The 14,151-nt window shown below is 46.5% G+C and overlaps 1 protein-coding gene across 3 annotated transcripts in view; it reads left to right on the top strand.

The window, feature by feature from the left end:
* RGS20 (regulator of G protein signaling 20) overlaps positions 1-11,969 on the top strand; it is a 620,050-nt gene extending 608,081 nt beyond the window's left edge. For all 3 annotated transcript variants that reach the window (XM_069621052.1, XM_069621051.1, XM_069621053.1), the window contains one exon: positions 11,082-11,969. In XM_069621052.1, coding sequence (XP_069477153.1) covers positions 11,082-11,270 — 189 coding nt within the window. In that variant the 3' untranslated portion in view covers positions 11,271-11,969. The remainder of the gene's footprint in view (positions 1-11,081) is intronic.
* The last annotated feature ends 2,182 nt before the right edge of the window (positions 11,970-14,151 follow it).

Genomic DNA, 14,151 nt, shown 5'->3' with positions numbered 1-14,151 from the left:
AAAAGTAACAAGGTCAAAAGACTAAGGGAAACATAGTTTCCCAGTACTGACAGCTTGAAGGACTAGTCAGTTTCCCCATAACACGTGCACAAAGGTCCAATGGAGTGAAGCTGAAGGCTTCACTTTGCTGTTAAAAAGTCAGGTCAGTGTGAAAAACAAAAGCAAAAGGTTTAGGGGGGCATAGAATATGCAGGGAAAGTTGCTAAAAAGAGAACGTTTTCTTAACACTCCTCAAAGAGGATTACATTTTTTGTGTGGGGCCAGGAGATAGGGTTTTCCTGGCTGCACTATGCTGTGAAAGGATTCTCAGATGAAATATTGCTCACCCCAATGTCTGCCTGTCACTGATGTGACAGGGGCAGCACCCAGATCTGCACCCATGTGAGGAAACTGGCAAGCCCAGCAGACCCTGCAAGAGGTGATGCCCACAAACCTAAGAATGGGGAACCAACAAAAACCCCACACACAGAATAGAGGCAACATATGTGATACAAAGAGAATAACAGGGACAGTAGTCCTATTCTACCGGCTTACTGTGACCTTATGGCTTCTTGGAGGGGTGCCTGCAATCCACACATCCCCATGCAGTGCTCCTTCCTTCAATTTGGGGGGGTGGACGGCGGAAATAGGATTAACTCACCAACAATGGCTGTCTACTCTGCTGTGGCAGGATTCCCCAAAGTGTGGCTTACCCTCTACACCCTGCTCAAATGGACCAGAGGGAACCACCACCAAGTGACAAGGAAGACCAGTAGAACCTGCAAGAAGCCTTGTTGCTGGTAAATGTGAGAGAGGGAATGCACTAGACTCGCTACACAGAGTAGCGACCACGTACATGAGACATAGAGAATAACACTGACAGCAGTTTAATTCTCTCCTACTCACTGTGACCTTAAGGCTTCTTGGAGGGGCATTTGTGATCAACACATTCTAATGCAGTCTTCCTTCCTTCGTTGACGTCCGCCGCTCAGTCCCACTGACTTGCCCTCTTAGAGACGAGGGTGAGGCATTTGCAGCCACCCTCCAGCCTGAGCACCCCTGGAGCTCATCCCAGCAGAGTGGCACCTACTCAGTAGGCCTGGGCTGCCCTCACTTCCCAATGTTCAAGACCAGCAGAGACTCAGGGGTAAATAAAACAGTAAACTTAGGCCCCTAAAGCCCAGAAGTGGGGTCAAAGTTCCATGAAGGAAGAGACCAGCCAGTTGGCTTGCTGAAGCCACCCTCAAGGATTCTCAGCCCAAAGGAGACTTGCAGGGAGCCCCATACTTACCAGGCCTGAGGCTGCCCTCTTGAAGTACAAGTCCAGCAGGGACTGAGAGGGAAATCATAAAACAGCATTCTTAAACCTACAAGGCTCAGCAGTGGGGTCAAAACTTTAGGAAAAACAAGAGACCCGCCCAGCAGGCCCCTCCTGAGTTCACTGTCTGGAAGGGCAGAAAGTAGAAGAGGAGGTTTGTGGGACAGGTCAGATGCCAAATACCCAGGCCTATGCAGGAGAGGGGCCAAAGAAAAAAAGAAGAATTTGGGGAAAGGGTTCTGTCGAAAGGTGGATGGCTTTCATAGAGTAAGTACGGAGCCGAGGAAACAAGATGGAGGTAATGTCTCAACAAACAGAGTTTGGGAAATGTGAACTGGCAGGCATATAACTGTGTAGCCAGTAATCAAGTTAAGGAACACTGCTCTGTACAGGAGCACCTCTCATGAACAGTGCTAGTAAAATGTAAGGGGAGAACATACTAGTGAGGTGCCATGGACTGCGAGCCTCAAAGAGTCACTGCACTTCTGAACGGTACTGGAGAAATGTAGAATAGTCACCTTAGTAAACATGCGAGTGAGAGGCTGCAGACCACCATGAGTCACTGCATTTACAAATAGCTGCATTGAAATGCAACAGGAAGGGAAACTATGCAAGAGGAGGGGCACAGGGGGTTCTGGGAGCTGCTGCACTCACACCGTAGTGTCCCCCTCATGAGCAGTGCCCTGGAACCATGAAAGTGCATACTGGGAATCTATAAGTAAAATTGCACCTCTGTAACAAAATTGAAACATAAAAATCAATATTATTAAAAACATCATGTGTGCCCTAACTGACGACTATTCTTCTAAGCCTGAACACAGTAATGAGTGGTCATACGGTTTTTCTAATGCAGAGTACTTATCTGCTAAGACGAACAGCAAAGAAGAGCAAGAGAGACTGATTGCATAAGGTTTTAGGTGCTGGATCCTGTGTTGATGGGTGGTATGGGGGTCATAAGCCTAGCTCATTGGAGAGCTCCATTTCAGGCCCTGAAATTTTTGGAGACTGTTAATGTTTGGATTACTTACCGGTAATCTTCATTACTCCTACGGCTACTCTATTATTTCACAGTACCTATCTATGAGGCACCAGCATCCATGACATGATCATATGCCCAACTCTTTTAGTCCCTCTTCCCCTCTTCCGCTGAAGGGATATAACCCCAGTATCCCATAAACCAATAATTAACAATACCCATAATGATCATGTCTCCTTCCAACAATATGAGTTCGGGAGGCGGGTTGTCATTTCTGGGACGAGAAAGAGTAGGACTAGGAGTGATAAAGATATCTGGTACATAATCTGAGCATTACCGCCACACCCCTCTTCCTTATCCCAGTATTTATCTGTGATGCATGCTAATTCTGTATTGTGAAGATTAACATGACAGACCACACTTACCAAGAAGTACATTGCCACACCCCTGTCACCATCTTTATTAGCAACAAGCATCCAGGGGACCAATTCAACCCATTAAAGCATGCAGGACACCTGTGACCAGCAAACCAGAACCCTGTTAGTCCACATTCAATTGATAGTGCCAGATGAATGTGCTGCGATCTTCCCAAAATACAGATTGACAGATCCCCCATAAAGGTGCTCCCCGAGTAAGGGTCCAAGCTGCCGCTATGCCTCTGGTGGACCTGCCATGCACTTCAGATGTCAGTGAGGATGATGAGAATGTGTTGGTCGATGAGGTGAAATGTATTCCCTGTGTGAGAGTATTTGGGAGTAGTGGTTGCGTGAGGGAATGTGGAGGGCTTGCTTAATATTCAGGTAGTGCATGGGAGAGTTGCATACTGAGGTGGCTGCGGGTGTGCAAGGAGTGGATGGTGGTTCTGAGAGTTACTGGATAATTTGGAATAGTTCTGTGTGTGTTTAGCACGAACATTATTGGGTAAAACTCTGTACCTATTCTGAACTAGGGACTTTTGTTATTGCATTCCTTCTCAGTAATTCTTGAATTGGCAAGTTCATTTCCAAACTCTTGCTGTTGCCACTTGGTGGAGTTGTTGAAACTATACCTGATGGAACTGGTGGGAAAGGGAACTCTACCTAATACCCAAGTCTCACAGTTCTGGCTGATAATTATTCCTACGGCTAAATAATGACGCCTGCCCCATACTGGCCATCTTTGACTTTCAGGATTTTTGCCATCTCGTGGGAGACTTTCCTTTGGGTGTTTAACTTTGACACTTCTCCCTCAACTTATGTCCTTTGCTGCTAAATCTGGTGATGGTTTAGCTTTATATTGCTTCTGGTTTGTTGCAGACTTAAACCTGGAAAACGTTTTTTTTCCCCTCAGTTTGTTTGTTTGTCTACAGAATCTCCAAACAGCTTCTTACCCTCAAAGGATAACATGAGTGCAATTGATTTCGGGACTCTCAGTATTCCAATCTCTGATCTGGGCATGCCTCCTTCCTAACATAGATACCCCCATGGCCATAGCTGCCCCTCTCACTTCATCAAAGGTGTGGGTTAGAGATTAGTTCAACTTGTTTTTCCATGTCCCCTAGAAGAGAAGTACAATCTGTCTCCTCCTCTATTAACTTTCAGACTCATTTAAAGCTGCCTTTCCCCCCAGGATAGTCTGTGATATAGGATCCACAGGTGTGGACTCTCAGGGGCCTACTTGTCCGCTGAATCTCAGACTGCTGTTTCCTCAGCAGACATTAAGGACCTTTGCACAAGACTTGCAATAATGCCATTCACCCCTATTAATTCCAGCAGCATCCCCTTTTCGGCCTCTATAGGATATAGTTTGGGCATAGATCTCTGCATCACAATGTGCTCTGGTTTCTTCCACTGTTTCCAAATGTTACTCCTATATCTGGGATCAAAAGGAGATCAGTTCAAGGGGCTCTCTTTTACGGCCTGATCTTGGGATAACCAATTGGATTAACTGATTTTTCCTCAGAAAAACTCATACAGTTAGAGACTTGTATCAGTACTGTCCCTAGGTCTTCTCTATCCAAGTATTTCTCTCTAAGATCACGTCCCTCCCTAGGGATGCAGTGAGGGGGGGTGGTGAAGAAGAAGAGCAGGAAACTTTTCCCTGCCATCTGTGCCTGCAGGACATGTTTAACATTTTTTGACTTCCTTCCTAAACACCTTATTACTCTATTTCTTGTGAGTCTTGGTTTTTGGCTCTTTTTTATTTTCTTTCATTGGATTTCTCTTACAGAGATTTTCCCCTACATATCCTCCCTATGTATGTGCTTCTCTTTTCTCTACAGCATTCTCATATTGAACTTGACAGAAAGACTAACAATTGTATCCCTTTCCTCGGTCCACAGAGGGATTTCAGTGTACGTGCAGTAGACACTTATTCTCCCCAATGCAAGATGTCTACAAATTGTTTTTGCTCCTCAAAAACCTGTCTTGATTTCTTTCGATAAAGAATCTGACTAACAGCCTCCCCCACCTATATGTGGGAAGCTTGCCAATTTCCATTAGGTCCCGCGTATCACTGCCCCCTGCTACAGTAGGTACCTCTCTTTATCTAGCGGGCCAGCTGTCGCATTCTTCCCCACCAGGATTTGAGCCCGAGTTATTCTCCATGGGCTCTCCTCCCGCCTCATCCCCCCTTACCTGTTTCTGGTCTTGAGGCTGTTGTTCCTACCTAATGGGAACACATTTTTCAGTGGGACATAGCAGCTACTTCTTCTCTTCTTGGGCCCCTCGCCCCAAAGAGGTGTAAGAAAGCTGTTGCTGGTTAGTGCCTATGTCCTGCAATACAGGCCCAGATCCGAGCAGCACTGGAACGATTTCTTCCCAAAAGCCAGGCAGAAGAAATATTGACTGCTTTTAATAGTTACTTTTGGGCCCCTTTTTAATTGTTGGATTGTGGGATACTGGGGGTTATATACTTTCAGTGGGAGGAACTGAAATGGTTGGGGCAGGATTCTGTCACGGAGACTGGTGCTTCATAGATAAGGAAAGTATTGGGCAGAGGAAGGTAGTGCTATTCTTATGTTTTTTAAAGTATTTTTGCTTTGCTGCTGTGTGAGTAGATACAGTATATATAAATGCATTGTCTGCTTACAATCATTAACGGGTTACCTTTCTTTACAACAAATCGCCTCCTTAATGGTTATCTTTCTCTTCCCCTCCACTATCTTTCCTTGTAATTTGTTTCTTTCCTTCTGCTCTTCTTTCTTATTCCCCACTTTTAATCCCTCCTTGATCTTACTCTCTTCTTTCTGCTTTTTTCTTTCTTTCTCTTGTTCATACCTGTGCGCTCTAGGGCGAAGTATATGTGTTCTCTTTTCATTTATTTTTCATCCCCTTCTGTTCTCTTATTGTAACCTTTAAAACCACTTCAGCTATTGTTAACCTTTCCTATTGATTTTCTGCTCTCAATACTCTGTTCCGGCACTCAGCGTGACCCTCACCAGATGGTGTCCCGCTGCCCCCGCCCCTACTTCCCTTTTCTTAGAAACCAATCCACCACATCCATCAAATATATTTCAACTCCTAAAAATGACACGTGCACCCCATCCTATCTAAAGAATACTGGCACCCCAAAGTTAATGTCATCATGTGCTAACACCGCTCTTCCTGTAGCTCTGCAAAAACCGGACACTTCTCTGTACATTTCTTTTCTTGCTTTGTCAATGGCCGTGGGTTTCCGAGCACCCCTCCATACTCAATGTGACAACAATTGTGTCCATACCACTTCTGTGCCATTCCAAAATGATGCCTTAATAAGGCCCAGTTCTTTTTTCATATGTTTTATTATTTCTAAATGAATGATTAACAGATCTGCCATTCGTCTTCTATCCCTTAATTCAAACATCATCGTAACGGTGCCGGTGCTTCCGTGGTCCCCATAACCCATTGAGTCCTATGCGGATTAACATTTACTGCCACCTGACTTCCCGGAATTCCGGGATCGTAATTCCCCCGGTGATTCCGGCAAGACAGGCGCCGGTAAATATTACAAGTCCAGCGGCAACCCACTGGTAGCACTGGCACGGTTACTGCCAGACTTGTAATGAGGCCCTAGGTCTCCTAGCTAATACCCATTCTTCATCCTTTGACCCTTCCTTACATCTTACTTCTTTTGTAGCCAATGTACGGTGTGACCTTAGAGCAGTGGTCTTCAACCTTTTTTGGCCGGGGCCCCACTGAGCAAAATTTGGGCAGGTCGAGACCCCCCAGAAATGCCAAATGGACAGTATATATTGCGCGCCGTCACCTGCTCCATCACAGTCACTGGGCTCCCTCATCCCACTCCTATCCAGTCCCTGGTCTCTCCCCACCCCATCACAGACCCTGGGCTCTCCCCACTCTGCTCCCACCACTATCCCATGGTTCCCGCCCATTGTGTTCCCACCATAGTCCCTGGGTTCCCCCCATCCTGTTCCCAACACAGTCTGAGGGCCAGTGGCGGCTGGTGATTTTTTTAAGTGGAGGGGCATAACTATTTCCCCCAAAAATGCCATAGCGACCGAGCATAGTGAGGGAGCCCGAACCAATAAAGGGGGCCTCTGGGGGGGTTTCCCCATGTGAATTTATTTTAAATAATGGGTTAAAATGTTGCAACTTTGAGCATACTTTTAACACAAAATGGGTAAAGAGCCAAACAGTTTACAATTGGTGCTGGGGGGCCCAGGGGGCAGGCATGACATTTTTTACTGGACATCTATGATAGATGTCCAGTAAAAAGATACCATCCCTGTCCCCTGGGCCCCACTGGGCCTAACACAATCAACATGATTATGTGTGTATGCAAGGCGCTGCACATTCATACAGCAATCACTATCATTCACACGAGCATCCATCACCATACACTCACTCATAACATAAGCATACACGCATCCATACACATGTTTAAATAAAAACTATGAACATAAACGTACCTTCTGCATTGGCCTGCGTGTGGGTGCTGAAATGCCCTGCTCCAGGCTGCTCTGTCCATATGTGCGAGGAGGCGCAGGAGCTCCCCCTCGGACATACAGACATGCAGTGAGCTATGCAATGCTAGCAAAGCAAAAGGCCCCAGCACTTGCATGGCCCAGTGAGCATGTGCGGCTGGGGAACTAAACTGAACTGTCAAAGGGAAACAGTGTTTCCCTTTGACAGTTCAGCCAGCCCAGGAGCACTCCATCAGCTGAAAGAAACAGCTGAGGGAGTGCTCACTGTTTCACTAGGCTGGCTCCTTAGCTCCTCCATAATGGAGTGGGCGACCCCTCGTCATTATGGATGAGCAGCCAAGCTCAGACTGGCCTATAGGACAATGCCTGTATGAAAAATGTAAAATGCTAGTGTGGGCCAGTCAAAATGGGCCACCATTTTGGCCAATATGGACCAGTTTGATGGGTTGCTTAACTATGCAATTAGTAATTTTGACCATTGTTGCGGACTATATCACAATTTACTTACATTTTAACACAAAGCACCCCCTTGGGTGCTATTGAAACAGTGGGCCTCATTACAACCCTGGCGGTAGCTGTACCGGTAAAACCGGCACGGCTGACGCCGGAGTTGCATCCGGGTCCAGCACCAGCGAATGGGCAATTACCGGGTCATGCCAAGTTAGGCGGACCTGATAATTGCCCTTTCGCGGATGCCGGTACCGGTAGATCCCCATTCCCATTTGAGACCCATAGGGCTCAATGGGAATGGGGAGCTCGGATGCACCGGCACCGTTAATAACGGTGCCGGTGCATCCGATGAGCTGTGCTCGCGGGGGCCGCACGGCCTGCCAGGTCAGACCTGGCGGGCTATCAGACACCCACGAGCACAACTCTTACTATGGCGGTACGGTAGCAACAGTGTCAGTAGCTTACCATCATCGTTTTTACCGTACCGCCATAGTTGTAATGAGGCCCAGTCTGTGACTAAAGCAATGAATATCCATTTACAACTGCAGGCCACTTTTTCATTGTTGCTTGAGACAGTTTCATGCTTCAGCCCGACCATGTGAGCCACCCCTGCCCATTTCTTCCAATTTTTTTAATATTTCATGCTGAGCTCTCAGGGCCCCCCGAGGATGCACCTGCGGACCCCTGGGCGGTCGCGCCCCACAGTTTGAATACGACTGCCTTAGAGGCTTTCCTGCTCCCATATATGGCAATCTCTGCTTTTTATTGTTCTTATCTGCATCTGCCCCTTCCTTGTCTGTTATTACGCCCTTCACTTCTTTCTTTCTTACTCTTCCTTTGCCTGCTGTCCCTTCACACTCCTCATTATTGCTTTCTTTCTTTTTTTCCATACTTCCTCTATTGTCAACTAACCTCCCTTCTTAACCTATTACACTTTCACTATCAAGGCCCTCTTTCATTCTTCTTCTCTTTCTTCTCTCTTTTCTCCACATCACAACCAATGTTCTTGCGCTTTTCCTTTATAAGAGCATCCCACGAACTCCACCACCTCTCATGTCTTTCCCATTTGCTCTCCTCCTTCTCCCTGCTCCTCTCCCCCACTCCCTTTCCACATCATGACCATATGTCATTCACCTCTTTCTCTTCTTTATTTCCCATTATTTTCTCTCCACTTCTCTTCATACCTGTCGCTCTGGGACTCTCCCAAAACTGCGGCCTGTGTGCAGCCGTCCCTTCCATCTGTCTATTTTCTCTTTGTTCTCTGCCACTCCTCCTGCCTGTCGTGCTCCTCTCGTGTCCTTTTGCACTCTTCTCCATTCTCTATCTCCCACCACTTTCCCCTTTCTACCTGTTGATCGATTCTTTGGTCACCCATATTCCTTCCACCTCTTTGCTCCCTTCTATCCTTTCTATCTGTAAAGCTCTAGTACACCTCCTTTCTCCCAAACTCTCTTTTGCCTTTATTTGCCTCTCTTGCTTCTACCTGCCTAGTCGTCTGCATGTCCCCTTCGTCCAACATTCTCTTCCCATGCCATCCTGCTACACTCACAACCCCTCTTCACCTTCTGCTGTCCCCCTCTCTTGAGGCCGGTCCGCACCCTGGGCCCGTACCTCCCTCTCGTTTGCCAGCCCTTTCTTTTCTCTCTCCTTCTTGTCTGCCTCTCATGCACCTTCACACTTCCCTTGGGCCTCTTCTTTTACCTTCACTTCGTTAACTACCCTCTGTCCTCCAAATCCAAACCTCTTCTCCTCATGACTCCCATTTCCCTCGTTCCCAACCTCACTTTCATCTCCTGGTGTCAATATACTTTGACTTATTTTGCTCATGTTCCCCTTCATTATGAAACTCCTATCTTTTCCCCAAACTTCTTTCACCTCACTACCATTTTCCCCCCTTTTTGTGTGCCCCCCTTTCTTTGAGCTTTTTATTATGTGCTCACCTATGCCTTCCCCACCCCCTGTCCCACGTACTTTCTCTCATCAACCCCAGTCTCTTCTACTTCTACCCTCCCACCTCTGCCCTGCTGCCAGCAGTACCGCAATAGCGGCCGCGATCTCCTCTGCCGACGGAGCAGTTGCCCGTGCCGCCATTGCGTGTTTCCCCTTTGCAATTCTCCTCAGAAATGAGCTTTTCATCTAGATGACGTGTGACGCCGTCCCACCGTCCAATCAGTGAGGACCGGCGTTGCATGTCATCTCGTTCTCCTGTCCCTTCCTAGCACAATGTCCACGTGGGCGGGATCGTTGCTTCCTGCCCCCAGGGCCCTCTTTGGGACGGGTCACGAAGCCGCAGCATTGTAAAATAATAACAAAGACTCATGACATAGCTCTCAACTCACCCGCTTTTGGCGGGTGTCACCCGCCTTGCAAAGGGCGGACTCACCCGCCCAGACTCCTGCACGCCCATTCACTCCAATGGGCGTCTCACCCGCCAAAAACAAAATCGGGTGATTTCACCCGCCTTTGCGAGACAAATGGTTGAGAGCTATGCTCATGAATCTATAAGTATATAGAAATAGGGTCACAGCAATTGCAATGCAACAAACACTAAACTATGGTCAAACATGCAGTAAGGACATAGAGTAGTTAACTCAGCTGGTCGAACAGCAAAGAGTATAAAGGACTAACTTGGAAAGGATGTATGCTATGAAACTGTATCTGATTGGCTGGTGTAATCCCATGAACTGGACTTCCATTTTGAGTTGGTATACTGTAAGATTTTGGTCACCCCCCCTCCCTGCTCCAAATCCCCACCCCCTAATTCCTCCCACCCCCTATATTATACAGTGTTTATTTTCTTGTTCTCTAAAGTTTGCAAAACATTTGATTTATTTCCTGCTATTTGAAGAGAAATGCGTGCATAGTGAGAAGCCTGCAGTCTTGATAGAGAATTGTGAATTATATTCTTTTTACTGGGGTACATGGATGACATTGACAGAAATGACCCACAGGTCCATCGTCCCTGACCACTTATTTTAGTGTCTGGATAAATGAGCTTCTGTTATGCGCATTTAAAACGTATTATTGGATACGAATTAGATCAACAAGCACTGTGGCATACAGTTAATGAGTGCCTTTGAATGCAGGTGACTCCAGGCACTGTATATCATTAACATTCTGCTGACCTTTAAATATCACTTCTGTGCTCTCATACAAAACATCAGCAGGTCACTCTGCAACAATGCTGGCGAGCTAACAGTCTGCCCGCAAGTCTACGGGGCTCTCGCAGCTTGATCGCTTGTTAATAGGTCCCCAGAGGAGCGCCGCCCAGCGTGGGGGACCACGGGCTGTGCTGCTGAGCAGGAGGATCTCAGCTGGGCGCATCAATTAAGGAATGGATTCTCCTTGCTCTCTTTTGGTTGAGAAAATGGCGGGCGCGGGGGCGGGGGGCATGGAGAAGAGTTTGCTGTGTTCGTGTCCCTCAGTCAACTGACTGTTCTCGTTCTCGTACACAGGTCAGTCTGGACTCCAGGGTGCGAGAAGTCATCAACCGCAACATGTTGGAACCCTCGCAGCACACGTTCGACGACGCCCAGCTGCAAATTTACACTCTCATGCACAGGGACTCCTACCCGCGGTTCATGAACTCTGGCTTCTACAAGGATCTGCTACAGTCTCTATCCGAGCCACCCCCCGAACCTTAGGACACGAGTTCTTCCACTGTGATTAGTATTTATTTATTTTAAACACATTTACTGAAAAAAAGGTTCTATATGTGGGACAAAGTTTAGAGCTGAGCGGGTCTTCACCTGGACAGTCCTCTCAGGCACATTTTACTATGGACAGTGGCCTTTTCCTCAGCAGAGGCCTCTAACGCGGAATCCACGCGCTCTTCTGTGGGGGGGAGGGGGGGACATTCCTCGACAGACGTTCCAAAGCAAGACTGGTAGCAATGGTTAGACCTCATAACAAACGACAAGTAGTTGTATTTTTTATAACAGCAACACAGCATTTACTCAAAGACAAGCGTTACCCCTATGGAAGTGCCTTTTACTTTCAATGATTTATACCCGTCCACAGTTAACCTTTAGCCCCTCAGGTGTGTTATCGTGAAATGGCAGTGCACGCGTATGCTAGCAACCCGTTGTAAAGTAGCGGAGCTGTACTTCCCCTTGTCTTAGAGTATATACTTGTGGTAATCACGTGCAGGGTACTGATGGCATGCAATTTGGATCAAGCTGAAATGTATGTATTGAAGCTGATGAAATGCGATATCCTGCCTGCGAAAAGGATTTTTCTGCTGGGAAAAACACATATTATTTTAATATCAAGGTTTGCTTAAAAAGCATTTTTTTAATGTTGATAAATTGTGAATGTTTATTATAAAAGTTAGTTTTAAATAATTTTCTTCCAGTTTTATTGCGCCAGGGGATTTGGGTGGAACATAAGTGTACCATACGGGTTGGTATTTACATTCTTTAAAGAAGAAAAATAAAAGCACAAGGATTTGATGGAAGGAGTTGTTTGCTGAACTCACTTGGGTGCGTTTCACATCAGTGGCGCAACGACCACTGGACAGATCAGGCTTTTCCCCCAGCCCACCACCCTTCTTCCCACATTTTGAGCTATGTTGACTTGACCTGGCTGACCTACAGAACCGTAGCCAACCAGGACACAGACAATGGGCCTCATTACAAGTTGTGCGGAATGCGTGTAACGGCGCCGGTAATGGTGCCGCCGCTGTTAAACGCATTCCGCACTATTACAAAGTTCCCTCGCGGAACACGATTTTGAGGCCTGGTTAATCCAGATGTCCATAGCGGGTCCCACGAGGGAACCAGGGAGCTAACAACGGGCCCTCTTGTAATGGGCCCGTTGTTAGCTCCCTCCCCATTCCCATTGAGCCCTATGGGGGCTCGAATGGGGAAGGTCCGGGTTCCCTGAATGGGGAAATACCGGGCTCTCCATACTCGGAATGGCCCGGTATTTCCCCATTCAGGGAACCCGGACACGGTTTTGGAGGCAGCCATGGCGCCAATAGCGACATGGCTACCTCCAAAGTCGTAATGAGGCCCAATAAACGGTGAATGCATCTGCACGGTTAATGCATGGCCAGCAATTACTTAAGTAAAACTTTTCGCTGTTAGCACCTGCATTCTTATGCATACATTTTAGGCAATTGAAATCATGATGGGGGTTATTACTTGCATGTCAGGGGAGTGATTGGAGGGGCAGGGGGCAGCTCATTCTCACATCAGTTCTTAAGTGTGTGAAATATTCAGATGCGAAGGAGAGAGTTAACTGCTTATAACATTGGAGATCAGCTAGAAAAGTCTCATTATAATTTATTTATTTATGAATGCGTAAAGAAGTTAGATGTCCCCGTGCATGTACGTTTGCCCCTCTCCCACAGTCTCCAAAGTTAGCCCCTCTCACAACATTTGAAGAGTTTGGCCCACCCCTGTGAAATTTTAGCCAAGGTGCACCCCTGCTGCACATTCATATAGAAAATGGATTTAGAAAGATTCCCATAACATTCCCAAGGGGGCACCAGGAAGTGAAACAGGGCAAACGTTCAGTCTTCTCCCCAGTGCCAGCACCACCCCACCAATTCTGAATGCACTTCTAGCTACACAGTTTATCTACTTAAGCAGCGTGCAAATCACCAGCTCTTTGCTTAATTTAAAACGTTGTGCATGTGGTTTCTATCAGTCTCACCTGCTGCAGGGCAGGCACCAAGTTAATTTATGTATGTATTTATTTATTTTTTCTTTTATAAAGCGTACAAAACCCATGGGCATCAAGGCGCTGTTACAGGTAATACACTTTACGTACAGATAGCAGATAACATATAAGATTATTTACACATCCAGCTTACATGAGGCGCCTGGATAGAGCATGTAGGTATTTTAAGCAAACATTTTAGGCAAGCAACCAAGTTTTGAGGGTTCTGCGAGAGGTCCAGTGCCACTCTTCAGCCCTTAGTACAGGAGGGAGAGCGTTCCAAAGTTTTGCAGCAATAAATGGGAAACTCGATCCTCTGGCTTTGGAATGCTTGAACTTGGGTTGGATCAATCTATGGGAATACAGGGTTCTAGTTGGCTTGGCCGATTGTGTTTTAGCAATTTTCTGGGCTAGGTAGGACGGGGCGGATCTGAAAATGCACCTGTGCGTGATTGTGAGAGTTTTGAAAAGAATTTTTTCCTGCACTGGAGCCAGTGCACTGCGCACCAAACCGCCGAGATATGTTTAGATGTGTGCATGTCTATACTATATAAGGGTAAATGGTACCGTCTTGATCAACCATATAGTAAGCGTATTATAACACATACAAAGATCAAGACCCAGAAGTGATAGACAGAACTAATTAGATTAACTTCTAATCATACAACTTTCCTTTTTAAAAGAAATAGTATTTTTTTCAATATAACCACCATTTTGCAATCTACAAATTAAGAAAACACTCTTCATGCCACTGTAGCTTTTACCCTACTGTTTCACGAGTACATGCATACCAAAATGATCATGCATCACCATTTAGAATCCATCTCACCATAGCAACCAACTGCAAACAATATGTACAGG

This window comes from Ambystoma mexicanum, chromosome 5q, assembly GCF_040938575.1.
Source record: "Ambystoma mexicanum isolate Mex_15411 chromosome 5q, UKY_AmexF1_1, whole genome shotgun sequence".
In the NCBI taxonomy this organism is placed as follows: Eukaryota; Metazoa; Chordata; class Amphibia; order Caudata; family Ambystomatidae; genus Ambystoma; species Ambystoma mexicanum.
Note: the sequence above shows the minus strand (reverse complement) of the source record. Positions and strands in the feature narration are given on the sequence as shown.